We start from the raw sequence: 25,442 nt of genomic DNA, 5'->3' as shown, positions 1-25,442 counted from the left end.
AAGTCTAAGTAGGTGTGAATCTTCTTAAAGTGTAAATTCGTTCGTACCTTTATATTAATTATAGCAGTTACTGGATGATAATTACAATTATAAAGTACACAACATAATTGAGCTAAATTAATACTGAAATGTGTGTCAGTGAAACTTCCTGTATTTTTAGAGACAAAACAACAAAACAACAAAAAGCACATAAACCACATCGCGCTCAAACGCTACGCATATACATTTGATTCAAAGTGTAACTGATATGGCATCGGAGAATTTATTGAAATAGGTATTCTGTTGAAATCAATATCCTAGCTGCTATCCACTACAGGTAGATAGATACGTGTAACAGTTTATTATACGCCTTTAGGACGAGGGTACGCGTGCGACCGTGCGTTTGTACTGTCTGCATTGTTATTGTTTACTATCCTATCCTACTTATCTTACTAATATTATAAATGCGAAAGTTTGTAAGGATGTGTGTATGCTTGTTACTCTTTCACGCAAAAACTACTGAACCGATTGCAATGAAATTTAGTACGTAGATAGATGGACAACTGGAATAACATAAAGGCCACTTTTTATCCCGATATTCTTACCGGATACGGACTTATGCGGGTGAAACCGCGGAGCTCAGCTTAGTATTTTATAAACGTGAATGTTCGTAGGATAAGTGGACATAAAAAAACGTAAAAGCGGCTGTATGAATTTGGATAGATAATAGTCGGAATAAGCACATTAGCGATTATCAGGGTAACACGCAAATGTATGTAGTATTTTATATTATTACTATAGGTTACCCACCTATAGGAATAATATAAAATATTATATTCACTGTGTTCTAATAATAATGTCATAAATCATGTTCTTAGAATACTATACGCCAAGATACATAGACTTGAACATATTTGGAAGTTCTTATCCTTTTCTTGCCCTTACTAGTGCTTTCTCTATTCCCTCAATAACTCTTTATTCCTTTTCCATTAAAGTTAGCAATCTGGAGTTGCTTAAGGCTTCTGGCGATGTTCAAAGGCGGCGCTGGTCGCCTACCGTCAGGCGAGCCACCAGCTCCTGTGACAACTCTGACATAAAATAATATTAGATGAAGTAAATCATAATTATAAATATAAATAAAATGTAATGTATGAAAATAATTCCCTCTATTACTGATCCATTTTCTGCCTGTGTTATGATTAATGCGAACAATAAAAGTTTTATTTTTAATACATCAGAATAAATTGAAATCTTGCTCCAACTATATAACTATATATATTTTATGTAACTATATAGCTAAGAGACTAAAGACGAGACTAAGAGAGAGTAAAGACTTAGCTACAGTAATAAAAGCTTTTAATATATGTTTTTACGCAATCAACAGCAGAGTAACCAAATTAGATGGAACAATGTAAATAGACTGTCTTTTGTTTAATGGAGTCGCTAAAGTGTACTATATAAAACATTCAACTCTCGAAAGATAAGAGCCCTATCTCTAATAATATTACCTTCACGCTTGTGTCGATTTGCTTTACTAAGCTTTGCAATATAAGGTGACCTCTTAATCACTACATAGTATAAAACAAAGTCATTTTCCACCGTCTGTGTCTCTGTACGCTAAGATCTTTGAAATTACGCAAGATATATTGATGGGGTTTTATTTGATAGATAGAGTGAATGAAGAGGAAGTCTTATGTGTATAACAATATAGAAAAAGGGGGCGGGGAGCGGGTTTTACTCCGAATTCGACGTGTGCGAAGCCGCGAAAAGTTAGTGAATTAAAAATAGTTTCATGAAGATGATGTAGTGGAAGAGAAATGCTTCGTATGCCTTAATAAAATATTATAAATGAACTAATAAAACACAATTTGTATATATTTTATTAACAGTCAAAACAGTCGCAAAGTATTGCGTGCGAGAACCCTACAGCCAGTTGATGGTAATAGAAATGCCACTCAACCGAACAGTTTGATAATGTGATAGCTTGGGCAGAGTTGCATCATTTTCTATGTCGGTTACCTGCTCGGTTACCTATTCTATAAAATTTCACAAATTGACATGTATTCACATACTATATATATAATATTGGTGAGGAAATCAGCTTGTCCATGAATCAAAAGTTCGAAGACATGTGACATCTACCAACCCGCACTTGGCCAGCATGTTGGATTATGGCCTGAACCCTTGTAGGGACTCGTGTCCCTGCAGTGGTAAGATGGGCTGATGATGATGATGAATATAAAAGTGTATCTTTGCAATATGTAACAACTTTGCAAAGTGTAATTAATTTGATAAATGCATTACAACTTATCTTGGAAATCTTAATTAACTTCTAGCTGGGATATATCTTAACTTTCGTAGAGTTAAAACTCGTAATTGCATTATAAGCTCCGTACTTATTTACCGCCAGTTTAAAAAACATATTAACTTTAAGTCTAATACATATAATCTATAGTGACTATTTAATTCAACAGCCTATATTGTGTTTTTTTGCTTTTGTTTATATTTTTTTATGTCTCCATTTTCATAATTATTTTCTTTTTTAAGCATGTAATGTTAGCTTTTAAAAAATATGTTCACTTATATATGTTAATTGTTTTGTACAGATGTAAACAATTGTTGGCTTCTCTTATTACTTTCATAAAATAAAATAACGAATTCATTATGTTACATGTTATGTTTCGTCAAAAGGAGATAATTATAGTGTGAAACGAGAATCATTTTTACAATCCATGTGAAAAAATAAGCTTCTAAATTTATTGCTATCTACTATCTAGTATGCACTACCTTTGATTAAAATTACATATTACTAACAAACCTAATAATATACCCCGGAATAATCCCGAAAAACAAAACAGAAAGAGGTCGAACGTTAGACGTGAAAGCAAATCTCACGTTTTCACATACGAATAACATTCCAATAAATTTTTATACGCATAAGTTATTGTGGAAGACGTAGGCCTTTGTCACCAACATGGCAAGCGGCCAAATTACCGACTTATATTAATCTCGTGCTAGAAATACGTTGGGCCTAAGAAATATGCTCTTATTTGTACAGTGTAACATACATAACCTCATATTATTCTTTGCAAAGATGGAAAAACCTTTCTTAGCGGTAGATAAAATGCGAAAGTGATACATAACACAACAATACACTGTATTTTACACGCCCACAAATATATCATGGAAAACAAAAGGGAAATAAACATTTACTATCTTAATTAAGGCAACCAACAACCATGCAACTTTTGGGTAGGATGATTTTATAAATTAGCATTAGATTAGATGGAGTGTGAATTGATCCTGAGTGAAAAACTTTAAATCAATAAGACTAACTCCAACACTCTAATATAATGGGTGTAAAATGACCCTGACCTTTTATTTAAAAATAACTGTCCCGAAGGTAAATTTCATCCCCATTCTTATACCTATTTTAAAGTTACCGACAAGGTCACGTTAAATTACTATAGCATTAACGAATATATAAGGATGGAATGTATAAGAACCACAGGTCATTTTATTGGCATCATTGTTATGTACATGTTACACATTATGTAGTATTAAAATGTAAAATTTATATAGTTATTTATGTAGTACAGCTAGTATTATTTAGTAATATTAATTTGTAAAAAAAACATAAAACGTACATATGATTTACAAGATAAACAAAAAACGCTTCTACAAAAACCGGTTCCAAATCTTAAAGACTAAGTTAATAATAAAGACCAGCTGCGCCCCGCGGTTTCACCCGCGTAAGTCCGTATTCCGTAAAAATATCGGGATAAAAAGTTTCCTATATGTTATTCCAGTTGTCCAGCTCTAGTGTCTACGTACCAAATTTCATTGCAATTGATTCAGCGGTTTTTGCATGAAAGAGCAACAAACACACACACATCTTTACTATCTTTTGCATTTATAATATTAGTAAAATTCTATACACAATAATGCACAATAGACATGAAAAAAAAAACGACAAACACGCATTTATAATATTATGGTATACTAAGGACTCGGCAGATCGGGATCTAATTTAAAAGGGGCTATTTAAGAAACAGCAATTTGCAAATAAAAAGAGTAATCTAAATTGTCTTACCCAATAAGAATACAAACAGCGTCAAATCGGGAAGTAAATATAGTAGAGTTACGTTAATAGGGTCAGAGAAAGTCAGATGTTGTCCGCAAACCGTTATTTTTAGGGATAGTTAGGTCAATCTACGAGAAGGCCAGGGTCAGAGAATGCAGGGTCCTTGGTGTACGCCGTGTCAAATATCGTAATGGATATCTAATTTCGAGTTAAGGGTTGCGTTATTTTCGCAACAAATTACACTAAGGGTCCTTCATTATTTTACTGTGAGTTCTTTTGTAAAATTTTTCAACTATTTTAACAATTTTAAAAATATCAATTATGTCACTTAAATAATGTCTATAAAGATTAATGTGAGTTTGCCGACTTATCTACACTAATAATATAAACAGGGAACTTTTGTGTTTTTGTATGTTTGTAACGTTTTCAAGCATAAACTGATGGACCGGTTTTAAATATTCTTTCACCATTGGAAGACTGCAACTTCACTTAGCGATATATGTACCACGAGCGAAGCCGTGCCGAACAAATACTGAACTATAACTATATAATTATGAATATTGTCTTTATCCATTTATTGTTGTGTTTATATGTTATTAAAGTTTCGTTTTAGATAAGAAATGATTTAAAATAGGCAAGATCTTAACCCAAACATATTGAAAGTCAAATTATGCCTACAAACAACCTTTTATAACTTTCAACTCTATTTAACCTCCAAACTTTCACCTATATAAACTAAATTTCCATACTATCTCGATTGTGCGGCTTCACTTGTGTAAAATCCGGGGTAAAAAAATCTTCTGGTCTTATGCTAATGTCAATTAGTTAATAATTCATACATATCTAAGGTTTTTGCGTGAAAGAGTAACAAACATTGGTATATACAAACTTTCACGTTTGTAATATACTAGCTTTGGTTCGCGGCTTCACATGCGTTAAATTCGGAGTAGTTTAATTGATCTATTATACATATAAACGATCCTCTTGAATCACTCTCTCTGACAAAAAAAACCCCATTAAAATCCGTTTCGCAGTTTTCAAGATTTAAGCATTCATAGGGACATAGGGACAGAGAAAGCGATTTCGTTTTATACTATGCAGCGAAGTGGGGTTATCCGAAAATCGTTAACCTAAATATGGCTCGGTGAAAGAGTGACGGATCTCTAGAACAATATTTTATCGGAAAGCGCTAGAAGCAAGGCCGACACCTGACCTTCCGCGCCGGGAGACGACAGAATAACAAGCACTATATATATGCTAGATTTACCTACATGAGACCTAGACTCTTTGCTGTTATGTAACAATGAGTTTCGTGACTTTACTGTCACTGTTACACGTAAACTCATATTTTGATAGATGAGATGTATTCTTTACACTTGTATGTTTTTTATGTCATAGCGGGTAACTGAGCTGGAGGTTCGCCTGATGGTAAGCGATCATCATCGTCCATGAACATCGGCAGAAGCCTTATGCAACTATAGATTGATAACATTAATGAAAAAAAACATTAATGGAAAAAAAAGAAATGGACTAATTGAGGATAGAAAAAGAGAAAGAGAGAAAGCACTAGGAAGGGCAAGGAAAAGGATAGGGACCTCCAAATATGTTTTACTCTATGTATCTTGGCGTATAGTATTCTAAGAACATGATTTAGTGGCTGGCAATCCAGATGTCGGAAGGGTGTCACTGAAAATCAGTATTGAGGTGTTCTTCCTCAAATATACAGAGTGGCATCCTTTTTTGGTGCACGCAACCACACGTACTTTATATTAATTTATTTACTTTCTTTTTTCATTCTCTTATTATGTTTTTTTTTTCATTTCATTTTGTTATTTTTTTGTATTGTTACTATTTCTGTGTTTGTGTGTGTTAAAATAAATTGTTCTTTCTTTCTTTCTTTCTTTCATTTATGACATTATTAAAAGGGAAAAGGAAAGAACCTCCAATGGTGAGCGCTACCACCGCCCATGATCATTTATAAATGGATTCCCGACTATAAATGGTATGGATTAATAAAGAAAAGACTAGGACCAAACCCCTAAGGAAATGGATGCGAGCCTCAGCCTTACTCACCGTGCGAAACACAGTAGCATGCTACTATTTCACGCCGGTTTTCCGTGGGGGTGTGGTACTCCCCGGTGCGAGTTAGCCCAATTCGTGCCAAGCGTGCTCGACTCCCACGTTCATACTGTTCAGTAATAAAATATATGCAATAGTGATATGATTTACGTTAGACTTAGTAAGTGGAATTTTCAGTTAGTTTTTAAAAGTAATTTTCTATTTGAGACAATAAAAAACAGCACTATTCCAAATACCACCTTTCTTACTTAATATTATAAATGCGAAAGTTTGTAAGGATGTGTGTGCGTTTGTTGCTCTTTCACGCAAAAACTATTGAACCGGTTGCAATTGGAATGACATATAGGCAACTTTTTATCCCGATATTCCTACAGGATGCGGACCTACGTGGGTGAAACCGCGGGGCGCAGCTAGTAGTATCTAAAGCAACGTAGAAATAAATTTCAATAAGCAGAACTACAAATATTCGCGTCTACCCGCAACGATCCACGTCCATGTCCAAACGGATTCATAAATTTGATTTTACGACATCGTTCCTCGGGGACACGCTTGACAAATATCGCCACAAGGCTATCGGAATTTAATTATGTCTATATTGTTTTATGAATATATGTTGCTCAAATTTTATTGTCATTTTGAGGAATATCTAATTTATTTTCGTACTTTTACTACAAATACCCTATTAAACCTTGCAAACGTTTTGTTGAGAAATTCTTATAATCTAATTGTTTGTTTGAATTACAAACAGATATTTAGTTATATCATACACCAGCATTTGCCCGCGGCTTCGCACGCGTTAAATTCAGGATAATTAAATAGATGTTATTATACATTTAAACTTTCCTCTTTAATCGCTCTATCTATTAAAAGAAACCTCATCAAAATCCGTTACGTAGTTTTAAAGATTTAAGCATACATAGGGACATAGGGCAAAGAAAGCGACTTTGTTTTATACTATGTAGTGATAATCAATGTCCAAAAATAACAATATGTTTTTATTTTGATTAATTTTCAAACAGTCGATCCAATTTTATAAGTCCTTATTATTTACATGTTGGTTTCATTTTAGTGAAATAGATTTATTCGTCTATAAGTTTAAAACAATTTGCATGAATACAGTAATTTTCAGTCCTAGCTCTTCACGGCAATAATAACGTCTAGAAATTAAGATGTTCATCCGCTTTCAACTCACGTACAACATTCCTTTTACTTAACAATTTATCAGTTTTTAGAAAGAAAGAAAGAAGACGACAGAAAAAACATTTATACTTAGAGGTAACTTTTTGATTTATTCATTTCTCTTTAACGTTGTGGAGAATGGACGCAGCCATAATATCTATATATCTTATCTGTATTTTTAATCTGTGTACGAAATTTGAAATACGAGGGAAAAAAAATTCTTTGACATCTGTCAAATTTTTTTTTTCGACGTACGAGCGAGAAGTTTTTAAAACGTGTTAAATCATGAACTGTCTAAAACAAATATTTCAAAATTATTTCCGAACCATTTGAATAATCCTCCCGAGTCCAGAACCGTTCAATGAGTTTAAAATTATATCGTTGTGTTAACACGTCACGTATAAAGCGAAACATCCTGTCAGACTCACATTAACAGCTAATTTCTGGGTGTCACGCCCACGACTTTCACGAGAAGTTTTATCCAACCTAAGGTATTGTAAACAGACAATTTCAAAAGGCTTTGGACGATGGTAACATGTCGAAATATTGTGTTAAAAATTATTACAACGATAAACTTAATTTCATTCACACTTTTCAGACTAATTCAATGAATTAATTCAACGAGGTGTGTTGTGGAAATGAGAGCACATTCAAGTTAATAACAAGATATTTAATTCAATTATTTAAAAAAAACATTAATTCTTTTGCTCATTGTTTTCATGATGACATCCTACTATTATTATAAATGCGAAAGTTTGTAGGATGTGTGTATGTTTGTTGCTGTTTTACGTAAGAACTACTGAACCGATTGCAATGAAATTTGGTACGTAGACAGCTGGACAACTGGAATAACATATAGACAACTTTTTATCCCGATATTTCTACGGGATACGGACTTACGCGGGTGAAACCACGGGGCGCAGCTAGTGATTTCATATTGCTGAATTATTCGCTGAATTTGCAGTTTATTACATTAATTAAGTGAAACCATGAAGTAAACTCTTTTTATAAATTCAGTCATTTCAGTTTGCGGCAGAGTTAACAAAACCTAAAAAGAAAATATCGTTTAAGTACATAAATACAAATTTAGGGTCATGCATAATATACAAATCAATATGAAGTTATTTATATAAGCACAAAACGGTCAAAAGTTGACTAACTACGACATCAAGGTCATCAAAACATCAATATGCCAACCCTTACAGTTAGGGTTGTCTGGTGAGTAGTTTAAATATTTTCTTTTTTCTGCATTAAATAATAAAATATCCATATAAATAAATAGGTTCATGGAAATAATATTACAATTAACAGAGATTCATTAAACTATCTACATTCCCAGATTGATTTTGACTAAACTAATGGTTTTAACTTGTAATACAGTAAATAAAAACTTTGAGTCATATATAGCTATATTTTACCTATGCTTTATAGTTAATATTGTTTTTAAATGTGTGAACTGAAAGTGAACGCTATTAAGGTTATATAACAGTGAAAATTTTCCATGTAAGACTAAATGTGAAACGTAATATATAAAATAAAAGGCCAAATATATTGCTTAATAGGCGCTTGACGTCCATTTGTGGAATCTTGCCTGTATTATTATTGTTTTTGTCAATTGCTAAGCGTAATATTTAATAACGGACGGACCAATTCGACTAGTTTTTGAAACAATGAAAGGTCCTATTGCGCAAAAAAAATTCTGGCGGTGAATTCTGGGCGACCCGATAGATTAAATACAAAAAAAGATGTGTGTGCGATTCACACACGATAGAAGTGAAACTTCAGTAAATCGACAAAAGAATGAGATGAATATAAATAAAATATAAAATAGTATGTATATTTCTGTCTCATTCTTTGCCGGCTTCATTCTACACATTTTTGTATTTGTGTCTCTTACCTGTCGTTTTTTCCGTTGCATCAGGTTTGAAATCACAACGATTCTAAAGAATTTTCACTTCAATAATAAAATACGCGACTGTTGGCAGCCCTACAGCCACCATATAAACGTCGAGCCTCACATGAACCAGCTACACTCGTTAACATAGCAGGTCAGGCCGTAAACAAACAACTGACATTTACATCTTGTGCTCCACACGCCTTACATAACGCCATGTTAAATCGGACACTAATCACAGCATGGTATAATCAATATCTATATATATAAAATTCTCGTGTCACAGTTTTCGTTGCCATACTCCTCCGAAACGGCTTGACCGATTCCTCTGAAATTTGGTAAGCATATTGGGTAGGTCTGAGAATCGGCCAACATCTATTTTTTATCCCGATATTCCTACGGGATATGGACTTACGCGGGTGAAACCGCGGGGCGCAGCTAGTATAGTATAAAACAAAGTCGCTTTTTCTATCTGTCCCTTTGTCCCTGTGTATGCTTAAATGTTTTAAAACTACGCAATGGGTTTTGGTGGTTTTTAATAGATAGAGTGATTCAAGAGGAAGGTTTATATGTATAACAGATATTAAACTACTCTGCATTTAACGCGTGCGATACCGCGGGCAAAAACTTGTGTATAAATACAACTTATAAATATTAAGGGTCCGATTGCTGTCCCTGATTCCTAAGCCTATTAACGACCTTAAAATATCTCCATTCGACTAATTGTTTTTGGGTTTGTTACCTCTGATTTTGTGACGAGGTGAAGCGATTTCGATGATACTTTTTTTTGTATTTGAAAGCTGGTGTGGTCCGTTATTAAAATTCGCTTCTGATAATTTTTACGCGGTTAAGTTTTTTGCTAAAATTAATCATTATATATTCATAACTAGCTTTTATATTGATCTTAAAAGAACTTTTTTGTTTTATAGCATTGAAACGCTTTTTTAAATGAGATATGTTAAAAGAATAGATTGCTACGGTTTGGCAAAAAACGCGGGTTCAAATCCCGCCTTGTGATCAAATTTTTCTATTCTTTCAAAATTTCTCAAATTGATCTTAATGAAGGTCTGTGATAGTACACTCTATCATAAACTAGCTGCGCCCCACGGTTTCACCCGCGTAAGTCCGTATCCCGTAGAAATATCGGGATAAAAAGTTGCTTATATGTTATTCCAGTTGTCCAGCTGTCTATGTACCAAATTTCGTTGCAATCGGTTCAGTAGTTATTGCGTGAAGGAACAACAAACACACACACATCCTTACAAACTTTCACATTTATAATATTATTAGGATTAGTAGAATTAAATCTAATAAAGCTCTTATTAAAATAATGTAGGCTTCCTTTCTACTTATTTGTATAAAATTATTGATTGTAACAATGCTGTTTTTGTTTGCTGCTACCTTATCTGCTGATGACTACTGATTATCATTATTATTTATATAATAAACGACTGTGTAACTCTGTCTGCCCATCTGTGTCTTCTTAACGCTTAAACCACTGAACTGAATTGGATGAAATTTGATACATGGGACTTATTTATAGTAGATTGACGCGAAAAAGGTTAGTTTTATCCCGGGAACAGGAATAGTGCGAAGAAAGTCACAAAAATATTTAGTTTTATCAGTTTTTAAATTACTTTCCTTCTTTGAATATTATAAAAAAAATGGTTGCCTGTAAAGTCGGTTTTACGGGCGAAGATTTTACGTGACAACGTCTTTTTCTCGGTAGAATATTTATTGATATGAATATTATTAAATTGCACAATAGAAACAAGGAATTGAATGAAAATAAGAATTGCACAAATTTTAACTATAGAAAATATATTTTGTTTACTAAAAAGACAGAGACAGAGACACAATCACGCGCCGATTCAATGCGCCTAATTCTCTAGTGCTGCGCGCGCGGCGGACCGATCATAGTTCGGTGACTCATCGTAACGTTACCGGGCGTTACACTTTTTCATGAGTGCCTCCGAGCCGCAACCTAATTTAAGACGTTGTCACGTCAAAAAAAATCTTTCCCAATTTGTTCAGAAAGTAGTAAAATATTGTACAATTATATTCAATTTGTTTTTAATGTCATAGCGGGCAACTGAGCTGGTGGTTCGCCTGATGGTAAACGATCACCACCGTCCATGAACATTCGCAAAGGTAGTACCTCTGTGAATGCGCTGCCCGCTTTTAGTGGGTAAGGGAAAAGGAAATTGTGTTTGAACTTTTATGACAAATACTTGTCACAGCCGATAAATTAGAAAAAGCTTGCGCCGGCAATTAATTTCAAATTAAAGCGAAGGCAATCAAGGAATTGTTTAAGAATCTCGAATAACAGCAGTATTTCTAGAATATTTGAATTTTCTTTATTGCGGCGCAATTTGAGATTACCTTAACCAGTACTTGTCTTAGTACACCTTTCTTTAGGAATGATACGAACTAGCGTTTGCACGCTGCGTTTGATACGATTATCTTCCGCCCGCTTCATTTGCGTGGTATCCTTACTATATAATCCATCCTTTCTTCTTACTTCCTACTTATTTTATAAACGAAATTTTGTAAAAATGTGTGGATGTTTGTGACTCTCTCAGGCAAAAACAGTTTATTGGATGAAATCCTATCCTATCCTACTAATCCTAATAATATTATAAATGCGAAAGTTTGTAAGGATGTGTGTGTGTGTGCAGTGAAATTTGGTACGTAGACAGCTGGACAACTGTAATAATACATAGGCAACTTTTTATCCCGATAATCCTACGGGATACGGTATTACGCGGGTGAAACCGCGCGGCGCAGCTAGTTGTCTATAGAAATGGTCTATTATCCGGATTACTACATACATCCCAACCCTTTTAATTCGGAGTACCAGCAATAATACTAAATAAAAAATTTTCGAGTCACAATACATTACTATACATAAGCGAAAGTGTTTGTTTATTTCTCTGTCACGTTGCAACAGACCAAGTAAATGAGTGTAGGCTGCTTTTTACTAATGTGAAATATCATCTTCCCATGGGCATTTTCTTTAGTTACGGGAACATAAGTTTTTAATACTTGTATTCTTTCGTATCTATCCTTTCTGTAGTAACTGCTATATGTACGGAAACAACATTCGAATAAGGTCTAGTTACATAAACAATTTGTTGGTGGAATTTTAGTAAAAATTAATGAAACACACGATAAAACGTTCATGCATAAACGTCTTAACACGGTGATTAAAATTATTCACTGCGATTTTCTTTGAAGTTTTTCAATGCAATTATATGGACTCGAGCGCTGAATATAAATGAAGAATGTATTTTTTAAATCTATTTTTCTATTTTCATAAACTATCTCTAGCTATGTATATCCCACTAATATAATAAATGCGAAAATTTGTAAGGATCTATGTGTGTTTGCTGCTCTTTCACGCAAAAACTACTGAACCGGTTGCAATGAAATTTGGTACGTAGCTGAACAACTGGAATAACATATAAGCAACTTCTTATCCCGATATTCCTACGGGATACGGACTTACGCGGGTGAAACCGCGGGGCGCAGCTACTATATTATAATATTTACTGATATTATAAACCAGTAGGTAGAAGAAATGTTATTATTTTTTTCTATAATATTAGTATTAAATATATCTCGTATAATACGAGACTTAAGAAAATGAACTACTGAAAAACTTAGTAATAAAAAAGGTGGTAAATAAAAATGCTGAGCTACAGAGTCTATAGCTCGAAGCCGCCCCGACCTTGAGGCCTACTTCCGCTGCGATAATAAAATATCCCCCGAGTAGGGTTAGCATTATACTCTTTGTATTTGGTATACAATTTTTATCTTTTTGTATTTTTGATTGATTAAAGTTTTGTTTCTCTTTACTTAAGGAGTTTAGTCAGGTACTGATTATTACTCTCCGTATGCCCGCAAGAATATTTTTATTAATTTAGATTCATTTTAACTAATAGTGTTCTGATTACGTTATTTAAGTTAGTTGTCCCTCTTGCCAATATATTGAAAAGTCGTTCCCGCATTACCCGGATAGAAAAAGCCCAATGATTGTTAAATACCCTCAATTTTTTATGTATTTGTAAGAAGTAGACCAATTTTAAAGGAAACCACATAAGAAGAGCCAGCTTTTAAATAATAAAAGAATCGACAATCGGTTTACCCAGTGAAAAGATATGAGAAAACAAATAATATTTATATAAAAATATCAAAAAAAATCTTTTAAAATATTTCATCACTTTCGTCTCAAACACATTGAACTATTTTTGAACTCAGGCATTTTTAATAGCAAATTTGTTTATGATTTACGACTACATCTAGGTTAAATAGTTTTAACTAGTAAAATAATACACATTAATTGATATTTATTTATTGGAAATGAAAAAAACACCTGTAGAAAAATACACAAACAGACGAATAGTGTGGTTCTCCTAGTCGACAAACGCTCAGTGAACTTGATTATCGTTTAATGTGTTTCTTGGACTGTAGTAAGCTGATTTTCATTGGCTTTCTTTTATTTGTTTGTAAATCGATTTAATGTAAGGTTTTCTCTAGGGACTTGCTCATTTATACTTCTATAATATAAAGCTGACGAGTTTGTTTGTTTGCTCGCACTGATCTCAAGAAACAATATCAATTTAGGAATAGAGATACTTTTTGATACACCGTGTAAAAAAATAATAAATCAATATAAAACATTTTCAATATAAAACATTTTCAAACTAATATTTTAAGAATTAAGACTTCATTAAATGGATTAAGATAATAGAAGAAGCAGTGGTGGCTTAGTGGTGAGAACCTCGGACTTCAAAATCGATAAGTCGGGGTTCGAGACCGGGCGAGCGGGCAGGAAATAAATTGATTTTTCAATTTATCTGCACATGTGGATAACATCACCACTGCTTAAAACGGTGAAGGAAAACATCGTGAGGAAACCGGCATGTCCAAGAATCAAAAAGTTCGACGACATGTGACATCTGCCAACCCGCACTGGGCCAGCGTGGTGGATTATGGCCTGAATCCCTCATAGGAGCCCTGTGTCCCAGCAGTGGGAACATATATGGGCTGATGATGATGAATAGAAGAAGGTAAGAGGCAAATAATCACCGAACATCGTAGATTTTTTTTATACAAATTAATTTTTCACAGGTTATGTGAAACAATTGTGATACTAAAAGTTACAAATCTTTCAACTTTTCCATAGGACTTATTATTTGCCAGAAATTGAGGAAATACATTTTTACCCCTTACGCAATTAAGAAGTTCCATTTTTTGTTATATTATCTTCATTTTCCAATCGGTTTCATTTTACTCTTAACCATTTAAGTTTTATACAATTTTCAACCCTATTTGCATTATTCTAAAGACTAGTAATTATTTTTTACGCTCTGTCAAATATCATATCCACGATCGAAACTATTAAATTATTTCCTAATCTCTATCAAAGGAACTATCACTAAAATTAATGGAACATACAATAAATTATTCATACAGCCACTAAAACAAGTAACAAACAAATAAAGACACTCAAGTTGTAACGCCGCAACTTAACGTTGCATGAAGTAGTTAGCATAACTTGCATTTAAGTTGGGAAATTCAAACATTAATTGAATTAAGGTTGGGTCAAGCGCTTCAGAACTTTAAAGATGGGGCTTTGTGAATGCTTCGCTGTGGTATTTAGTTTGTAATTTAATAACGTATACAGTCCGTTACAGGTGTAGTTGGTTGTAACGATGTTCGAAGTTTTGGTAAAGGTTAGCTATTTTAGAGGAATTGTCAAATTAGAGCTTTAGATATTAATGTCAAATGCGACAGGTAAAGGGTAAAAAGCATTAACAATGTATGTCTCTCGTTTCTGATAGAAGACGTGATATACTAAAGTGACGGTAGTTTTATAAAGTCGAATGTAATTATTTTAAAAGTTCACATGAAAGTTTTCATGAAAGTTCACATGAAATTTTTATGTTTTATTTATTTATAGATTTTTTTGGTCTTTTCGTTCCATTTTGGAATTTGAAGAGGTCTCCGCAGGGACGTTCGTGGATTTTCTCTAGAAAATTTTATCATTGCTCTCTTACCTAACCTAACCGATACTAATGTAGTGTTGTGTTTAAAAATAAGTTTTATATGAGAGTCGAGTATCCTCTTCAAATGTTCACGGTCAGTGGTAGCGCTTATTTAATAAAAATATAATAAATGCGAGAAAAGTCCCAAGGCAGATGCTAGTATTGGATTAATTATATTTCTTAGGGATAATACTACTGTGCAGCTGCGGCGTAGCTCCGACAGCCAACGCAATTAAAACTTATGTCCTTTTCAGAACAACAGCATTATATGACGTACAATCTGTTTTGTAATTATATCTATTATTAGCGATCCACCCCTGTTTCGTCCGTGATACATACATAGGCTATAGCACTCAGGAAACGCGTACATATACAACGGAGAAAGAATTATTGAATTTGTTTGAGTAGTTCCAGAGAATAGCACGTTCACACAAACAAACTACAGCTTTAGGTTAGTTATTATTTGCTTAGATTTTGTTTCGCATGATTTCCAAATAATGTTCATTTTAGTTAATGAAATCTTATGTCTCCGATTTAACTTTTTTTATTATTAATAAATGGTATTTTTGTTACAGGTAGGTGTGTTGCCGCTCGCAGGGTCCGTGAGGAGAGCCCGTGCTCCTCGCCTCGGGGACATAGCAAGGTATTTTTGACAATTTAAAGAACATCTGAAGATCTAAGTGTGATCGCACTAATGTCTTAATATCTATGAGTATAAAACTGTGTAATTTAAGTTCAAATATCAGTCTTATACTTAATTAGACAGAGATTTTACTAACAAAGACAAGTTTATCTGTCATAGCCACTTAATTGAAATCCAATCCACGGTAAATCCATCTAAAACTATTGAAAATATCAATAGCTATCCACAAATTTAGATCACAATCAAAGGAAATTAGATTTAATATTATAATAACAATATTTCATTATTCTTATTAAGTGGAAAGTATAAAACATACAAGCTGCACCCGGCAAACTCTGTTCTGCCTTACTCTTATCATTTAGGGGTATGAAAAATAGATGTTGGCCGATTCTCATAGATACCGGATAAGCACAAAAAATTTCATCAAAATCGGTCAAGCCGTTTCGGAGTATGGCAACGAAAACTGTGACACGAGAATTTTATATATTAGACATATCTAGGACTCAATACAAAACAATTTTACTATAAAGACATTAAATTTGTACTAGACTACAACCCGGCCCCACCCGTTTGTTCAAAGTAAACTGTCTAGAACACGCCTCGAGTTGTGTTCTGGACAAACATACAACATTGCTAGTGTTTGTAGTACACTGTTATAGCTTTACTAAGCCAATAACCTGACTTCGATTGCTTATTTAAAAGCTATACATATGGTAACTTGATCGAGAAAATATAAAGTGAAGATTTAAATTCAATGATTTACGATAAAAACATATATATACTAACTAGCTGCGCCCCGCGATTTCACCCGCGTAAGTCCGTATCCCGTAGGACTATCGGGATAAAAAATTGCCTATATGTTATTCCAGTTGTCCAGCTGTCTACGTACCAAATTTCATTGCAATCGGTTCAGTAGTTTTTGCGTAAAAGAGCAACAAACACACACACACCCACATCCTTACAAACTTTCGCATTTATAATATTAGTAGGATTTGTTGGATGTTATAATTTTCATGTGTAACTGAAATGAATATTTGTTTAAAACTAAGTATTTAAATACGTTATATATAGAACATTGCATCTTGAGAATTCATAGAAATCCATAATTAATATCCCATGGAAATCAAAAAACTCACATTATAATAACCTGACATAAAGCGTATGTATAAGAATATAACATGTATTGCTTCATGATTCATTTCTTGTTTTTAGTTACCATAATCTCTCTCTCCTTCTCATTCTCATATTAATCATTAAAACAAACCAGTTTCAATATAAAATTACCTGAAATAATTTGGGTTTATTGGCTTATTTATTTTCACAGTCATGCGAAATACGAATGTGTTTATCAGAACCACAGATTACTAATTAATTGCCACCATCCAGTATTGCAACTCTGTATCAATTAAAATGTTTGATTTTCGAAATATTCAATGCTTTTGGGAAGGAGAGAAATTAACACTGGTAATTATATGGCGTTAATTATTTGGTTTATGTGCGAAGGAAACATTAAATACTCCAATGCAAAGAGTAACTACAATGATTCTTGCCGGCTCTCTGTAGAAACTGCTTTCAGTACCGGTGGTAAATGTTGTATGTGGTAGTCGAGCACGCTTCGGCACGAATTGGGCCAGCTCGCACCGGGGAAGTACCACACCCCCACAGAAGACCGGCGTGAAATAGCATTCTGCTGTGTTTCGTTCGGTGAGTGGGGGAGCCGGAGGCCCATATCCTTTTCCTTCCCCTTCCCTGTCCTTTCCTTTATTCCTCTCGCAAATCCTTTCTTAATCCCTTCCCCATTTAAAGTCGGCAATCCATTTGTAGAGGCGTAAGGTCTGTAATCGACTTTAGGTCTCTACAAATGTTCATGGGCGGTGGTAGCGCTTACCATCAGGCGTCCCACCAGCTCCATTGCCGACAGTGACATAAAAATGGTAAATGTTATAACTGTGTTATGATGATTCAAAAGTGATTCTGTAAGAAGAAATGTTTGAGTTTGAGTTTGCAAGCAAATAAGAGTTTAAAAAAGAAATATAAATACTAAATAACACGCTTTAATAATAGAATCAACGAAATTGTCTATTTTGCTCATATGCAAATGTTCATTAAGAAATTGGCGATGTAAATCAGGATAATAAGATCTATACTAACTTACTTAAACTCACTCCCATTTTTACAATATTATAAGCATTTATCTCGCTTCATAAAATAGTGAAGCAACCTTTATTAATATTGTAAAGCCGAAGCTGTTTATTTTAACGCGCTAATCTCAGGAAGTACTGGTTCGATTTGAAAAACTATTTCAGGTTTAGATAGCCCATTTATTGAGGAAGGTTTTAGGCTATATATGTACCACGGGCGAAGCCGGGGCGGACCGCTAGTTACTAATAATTGTTTTCTACAAATAGGATCACTAACCTTCCTGTGGCCGGTACCACTCTATATTCTAAAATGGTACCAAATGAAAACTGTATCCCATCAAAGATAAAAGAATCACGTCAATCTGTTGAAAACCCACAGAGCTACGTGCAACAAAAAACAGTCATACCTAGAACTTCTTTTGGGAAGGTCGGTTAATAGTATTCAGCCGAACTGCAAGTAACTTAGGTAACCTGCAGTTCGCCAAATAAGAATTTACTGCACGAGCAAGTACTGAATCTGTTTTGGGAATTTCCCAAACAACTATAAGTGGACCATATTTTATTTCGAAGTTGAACTTAAGTGAAGCACGCTACACATTTGTACGAGACTTCGAAATAAATTTCAAGAAGCTTATATAATAAATAATTCGCATTATATAATCCCTATCTACAAGAAAATCTGTATATCTTTTCTTCACGCCCAAACTACTGACCTGATTGGGATAAAATTTTGTTACAGAGAGTTTGAGACCCTCGATAGGGCATAGGATAGATAACTATCAGCATTGAACGATAACTATGTGGGGTACATCCGAATCTTTTCCTACTACAATATTACGAAATACGCGGGCAGAGGCGCTACCTCTGCAGCTGTTCGTGATCGCTGGTGATCGCTAACCATCAGACGAACAGTCATGCCACAGATAGACACAGCCATAAACACACAAACATACAAATAAGTCAGTCAAACATAACATCGTCGACAGTAATTGCGGAAGGCGTTAGAAATAATGAATTAGATTAAAATTCCATGTCTTGAAAAAATAAATAAAAAGATAAAAAAAATAATAATAAAAAGAACAACCAGCTCAGATGCCCTAACATAAATAATACATAAATAAGTCGCCTAGCACCCACATAAGATTAACTTTCATATAAGTAATAAGCCGAGTTAATCTTAAAAGGGAATAGTTGGACACATGAAGGGGTCTCGCGATAAGGCCCCTTGAAACGTGTATTACGTGGAAAAACTACTTTTAGATGAAACTAAATGAGGTTGTACATATATACAGAGTCTATTTTCATTACTGTCGCATAGTCGGTTAAACACAGAAGTGAAATATAATAGATAGCAAGTTTTTATAACTTTGATATTTATAGGTTGCAGAGAGGTTTTCCATTTGACAATATTTTTGGTAAATATACTTCAGAAATTTTACTGCGTTAACCGAATTTTTATGCTTCTTTTTAATTGGTAAGGTGGTCTCCGTATATCTCTTATATTTGGTTTAGTTCTGACAATTTGAAGGCAATTCAGTTTTTTGTCAAAAACTATTATTAATTAAGGGAAATTAATTAGTTTTAAATAGTATTGTAATAGTCATTAAGTGTATTATTTGAGGCATTTTATAAGCATTTTAATGCTATAAAACTAAAAATTAAATTTTAGGATAATAGAAATGATTCACTTACACTATTATTAATTAAATTGAATGTTTAGTTTTATAACATTAATTTGCTTTATATATCAAGCATTTTTCAAGTATAGAAAACAAACTTCTATTGGATTGTATCCCAATATCAATATAACAGTGAAGAATGCCTATCCCTTCTTATTCCTAACATATAATAGCAATCATCATAAAATAATTAATGTTATTTATTCTACCAGCTTTGAAAAAATATTTAAGATTATGTACTTCTATCAAAAATCGGCTCATATTATAGATATAGCATAAGGGCCTTTACAAAGTTTAGACGTAATTAGTCTGGATAAGCAAATAAGCTTTTTATGAATAGAAGGTACATATATGATAATTTTATGATATCGATCATTAAATAATAAAGAATTAGAAAAACTGAAAACCTGCATTTATAAAAAAAAAGTAAAGAAATTATTTAATCCTAGCAATCCTAAAAAGATAAACTCATGAAATTATTGCAGTGTCACCGATCCTTGATAAGATTACAAAGTTTGAATTAAATCTGTCCATTTGATGTGGGCCAAAATAGAATGTAAAGGTGTCGGATATCTACAAACATACATACATACAAATCAAAGCATCACTTTGACAAAGACATGAAGTATTTTTAGAGGCTTAAAAATGATCCCCACTAAAACATTATAAACGCAAAAGTAACTCTGTCTGTCAGTGTTTTCTTCACGCCTCAGGCTCTAAACTGTTTTGCATTAAATTTGGTACCATAGTTTGTGTCAAAATAAGGGGGAAACGGCAACTATGCGGATAAAAACACCGACTGTGCATCTTTTCCATTGACTAGGTAGACGACAGTGCGGGCGGAAAACTAGTACGAACTAAACTAAAGTTTTATACAACAATATATTGTAGCTGCCACTGTAAAATATATCGCATGTTCCATCGACGAGAGAAATATTCATGAAGTATGCAGCAGGCCCATATCACAAACACGTCGCATATAAAAATATCATTCATTTATATTCACGTCACATTATTGAAATACGACGCAATGCCAAATATGTATAGATAAAAATATTATATAAGTAAAAATGCAATATTTCACACGGACTTTGTGCGGGAGTCGAGCACGCTTCGGCACGAATATGGCCAGGCACCGGGGCTTGTACACACCTGCTGCTGTGTTTCGGAGCCGGAGGCCCATATCCTTTTCCTTACCCTTCCCAGTCCTTTCCTTTTTTCCTCTCGCCAATCCTTTCTTAATCCCTTCCCAAAAAGTCGGCAATCCATTTGTATTGTAGAAGCGTAAGGTCTGAAATAGACCTTATGCCTCTCCAAATGTCCATGGGCGGTGGTAGCGCTTATCATCAGGCGTCCCACCAGCTTCATTGCCGACTGTAACATAAAAACAAAAGTTATTAACATTCTGCCCGCGGCTTCGACCGCAGAGTTAGAAGAAACGATAGAAATTCCCGCGTTATTTCCCGCATAGTTTCCTTTCTCGGGTCTAAAACTATTTCTGTACCAAATTTCATCCAAATCAGTTTAGGTGAGAAGATAAGACATAGACAGACATGGTTACGTTCGCATTTATAATATTAGTAGAAGATAGTGATTGAAAATATTCCGCATAGAACCGTTCTGTTAATAGGCAAATATCGATTGTAATTGTTAGCTAACAAATCAGATTCAATTATATTCAATCACATGGACAGTGTGACTGGAGTTGAGCCATGAAATTAGCGGCGATACAATAATAACGTAAATAAACGAACATAAATAATAGTATGTTAATTTGAATTAGATTGAGATTTAAAACAAATCAATATGATTAACATTTATACATACTGTATAACACATATACACATAGAGGAATGGATGAAATGGATCCTCCCACGCAGGATTTCTTCAAACTTACTAGGATTTCCCTATTACTATATCTTTTTTAATATTGAAAATTAAATAAACTGCTTTATCATAAAGCAAATGATTTAAACAAAAATTAGCATTTATCTTTCCTTTTTTTCCTCTAGACGTTTTGATAAAATTCTCTCGCATTCGGATATGTACTAACCTACCAAAAAATACAAAAAAAAAATCATCGTGAAAAGTCGTTTATTTTGGTTTAGATACTCTGACAATAAAACTAAACTAGCTTCAACTAAGCTTCAAACTAGCAGTCCACCCCGGCTTCGCCCGTGATATATATATAACCTTCCTCAATAAATAGGCTATCTAACACTGAAAGACTTTTCAAATCGGACCTGTAGTTCCTGAGATAAGCGCGTTCAAGTCAAACAAACTCTTCAGTTTTGATTCGTCATAACGTCACCTGAATGCAATCCGCTAGCGCCTCAGCTTAGCTGTTAGGACCGCTGTTGTTATAGCCTAGTGGCGAGTTGTAGATTCTATGTAATTGCTGACACAGCATCCCCAAACACATGCGCACCACAGAACAATGTACAATTCAGCTGTGACGTTCATATGCATCGCATTGTCGTACTGGTTTCGTCCCGCGGCGTTACGTTATCCGGCTAAAATTACGATAAATGCTTAGCCAGACTATCTGTGCACTGAATCACACTAATATTATAAATGTGAAAGTTTGTTTGTTTGGATGTTTGTCCGTCATTCACGCTGAAACTACTCAACGGATTTTGATGAAATTTGGTATGCAGACATGGTATGAGCTGGCTTGGGTGATAGGACTTCTAATTCCGATTAAATGCACCCTTGGGATAAAACAGGAATCTTGATATCTGGGCGGAGCCGGGGTTCGAGCGACTAGTTAGAATATAAAAAATTGGGCCCCATTCTTATCCAGACTATGATTTATCTATCGTATAGATCGATGAGGAGTGAAAAACACCTTAATTATTGTACCTTTTAATATTTATCGACTATTTGAATAATAATAAATTAAATTAAATTGTGAGAGGAGACTCGACGAATATATTTTTTATGTCCATTTATTGGAGGACTTACTGTTCATGGCATTTTTTTTAATTCGGGTGAAAAACAATACAATTTCAGAGCTGTCCTGCTTTTTGGCAAATTTCTTAACTTTATCTTTCTTAGAAAAAAAAATGTCGAAATCAGTTCACGCATGATGCTGTGTCCAACAGATTGAAAGTGGCCTATTTATTTTCAATTGTTTTCAATAAATGAGGAATCATATCTTTTTAGAAATTAAAAAAGGCGTAAGATCAAACACAAGAAAATACTAAATCGTACTGTAGATGAACCGATCTGAAAGCTCCGGTTTGAAAGCTGGTCCCAATCTCCTCCCATGTGGTCATGTCAATTCAGTCTGTGTATCACCAAATTAGTTTTTTGTTAAAATAATTATTATAGAACATACTACTTTTTAATTACTTATCATCGAATTAATCTCTCATATATAAAATTCACGTGTTACAACATTAGTAACCATACTCCTCCGAAACGGCTGGACCGATTTTCATAAAATTTTGGGTGCATATCGGTTAGGTCACCATCTATTTTCCATGCCCCTAAATGATAAGAATGAGGCAGTAAAGCCCGGCTTGCCGGGTCAGCTAGTCACTACATAGTATAAAATAGAGATTTTCGTTTTCTCTGTCTCTATGTCCCTTTGTATGCTTTAATATTTAAAACCGCGCAACGGATTTTGATGGGGTTTGTTTTCATAGATAGAGTGATTCAAGAGAAAGGTTTATATGTATAATAAGCTCTATTAAACTACTCTGAATTAACGCTTGCGAAGCCACGGGCAAATGCTAGTTGTACATAAAACAAACAACATAAATATACATATATACGCCATATTCCAAACATTGAGGAAAAATGTGCAAAGGCGTAGCGATGTTTGATCTTTTTCAATTGGCTTCTTATTCGGGATCACCGCTATAGTTTTATTGCTTGTAAACATCTCCGGATACGTGTGTTTGTTTGTTCTTCGATAATAGAGTTTAGGCTGTTTGTGCACGGGCTTTTGTGTGTGGGAGAAAAAGTTTGTGAAATGGGAGAACCGTTTGTGATGTCTGAGAAGCAGACAAATATATTAGCTTGATGATCATAATTGTTTTACGAAGAATACGATGAGATGCTGTCTTTAATTGCTATTTATATAAATGATGTGTGTACCATTATCATATTTTACTTGTCGCTCGTCTCGAATCCGCCCAGATATCAATATTCCTGTTTATCCCAAGTCAGCTTATACCCGGTCTGTATACCAAATTTCTTCAAAACCCGATCAGTAGTTTTAGCGTGATTGACGGGCAAAAATCCAAACAAACTAACTCGCATTAAAATTTTAGTGTGATAGATATTAAATTTCAAATAACACACTGAACATTTATTAGATTACTGTTAGTACTGCTTTAAGACGTCACGACAGCCCCCAAGATATATTTTTCTTATGTTTAATTCGTTGCTATGGTAACCTGATTATACTAGTGAATCGAAACGACTGCTCGCGCACCAGCAGCCTAGCTAAGCCAATGTTCAATGTCGGATATTTTTGATGTTTCTAGGTTAATATTGAATCTATAGTCGGATATTGACTCAAGTCGATCGACTTCAGAATAGATTCGGTTTAATGGTATTCTTGGTTTTGGATAACTAGATAGACGAACAGTTTCTATTGAAATATTATAATATATTGATTTTATATCGGAGCGATTTGGTTTTGTGAAAACAATGTTAAAGATATCGGGTGCTTTGATATGGAGTAAAGTTATTGACAGCTAATCAGAAATTCCTATATAAAGGAAACTTAAACCGTTTTTTTTCGTCTTCTCTGCATCATCATCAGCCCATATATGTTCCCACTGCTGGGACACAGGCCTCCTATGAGGGTTCAAGCCTGATGTCACATGTCATCGAACTTTTTGATTCTCAGACATGTCGGTTTCCTCACGATGTTTTCCTTCACCGTTTTAAGCAGTAGTAATGTTATCCACATGTGCAGATAAATTGAAATATCAAAATTCTTACTAACATGCAAAAATATTTATTTTTGTATACTGAAACCAAATATTGCTATCATTATTATAAGCCCACATATGTTCCCACTGCAGGGACACGGGCGTCCTGCGAGGGTTAGGTTAGGTCAGGTCAGGGTCAGGCTATAATCCACCACGCCGGCCAAGTGCGGGTTGGCAGGTGTCAGTGTGTTTGATTCTTCGACATGCCGGTTTCCTCACGATGTTCTCCTTCACCGTTTCGAGCAATGTTGATGTGAATAATGCAAATAAATGTCCAGACCAGTTGTCTTTCTTGCACGCTCGTCGTATCCTGAGCTTTTTATTTAAATCCGAGATACTAACCACGGAGCCGTTTTAAATTTAAAATTGCAAAAAATTGTGAATGTTATGTAATAAATATAAATATTTAAAAGAAAATCACCAAAAAAAAATAATCCTACACCAAAAGCTCGGCTAAAGTTTATCGGAACTAGCAAAATAATTGATTTTATATTTTAAATAAAATAGATGTGTGTACTAATTTTTCTACATTTTCGTGTGTTTGTTTTAACCCTTCCTGTATTTCTAGTTACATATAATTATAACTAGTTTTCCGACGACTTGCTCATCTAGTCATAGAAATCCCCTTGGCAACGAGATTCACCGCCAAAAAAGTAGCCTATTTATTTATTTATTTATTTATTTAGATTTATCAGCTGTTGTTACATAAATATTTTCTCTCAATACAAAAAAAACAATTTTAGTAATACACATTATATGCACAAC

At 34.1% G+C, this 25,442-nt stretch overlaps 1 protein-coding gene across 1 annotated transcript in view; it reads left to right on the top strand.

Moving 5' to 3' along the window:
- Positions 1–25,442, top strand: part of LOC119834777 (calcium/calmodulin-dependent protein kinase kinase 1) — a 105,426-nt gene that overhangs the window by 18,452 nt on the left and 61,532 nt on the right. Inside the window, exon 2 of the mRNA XM_038359272.1 lies at positions 15,841–15,908. Within this exon, the coding sequence (XP_038215200.1) occupies positions 15,841–15,908 (68 nt within the window). The remainder of the gene's footprint in view (positions 1–15,840; positions 15,909–25,442) is intronic.

Source organism: Zerene cesonia, chromosome 2 (assembly GCF_012273895.1).
Source record: "Zerene cesonia ecotype Mississippi chromosome 2, Zerene_cesonia_1.1, whole genome shotgun sequence".
In the NCBI taxonomy this organism is placed as follows: domain Eukaryota; kingdom Metazoa; phylum Arthropoda; class Insecta; order Lepidoptera; family Pieridae; genus Zerene; species Zerene cesonia.
The sequence above is the reverse complement of the archived record's forward strand: the minus strand, read 5'-3'. Positions and strand labels throughout refer to the sequence as shown.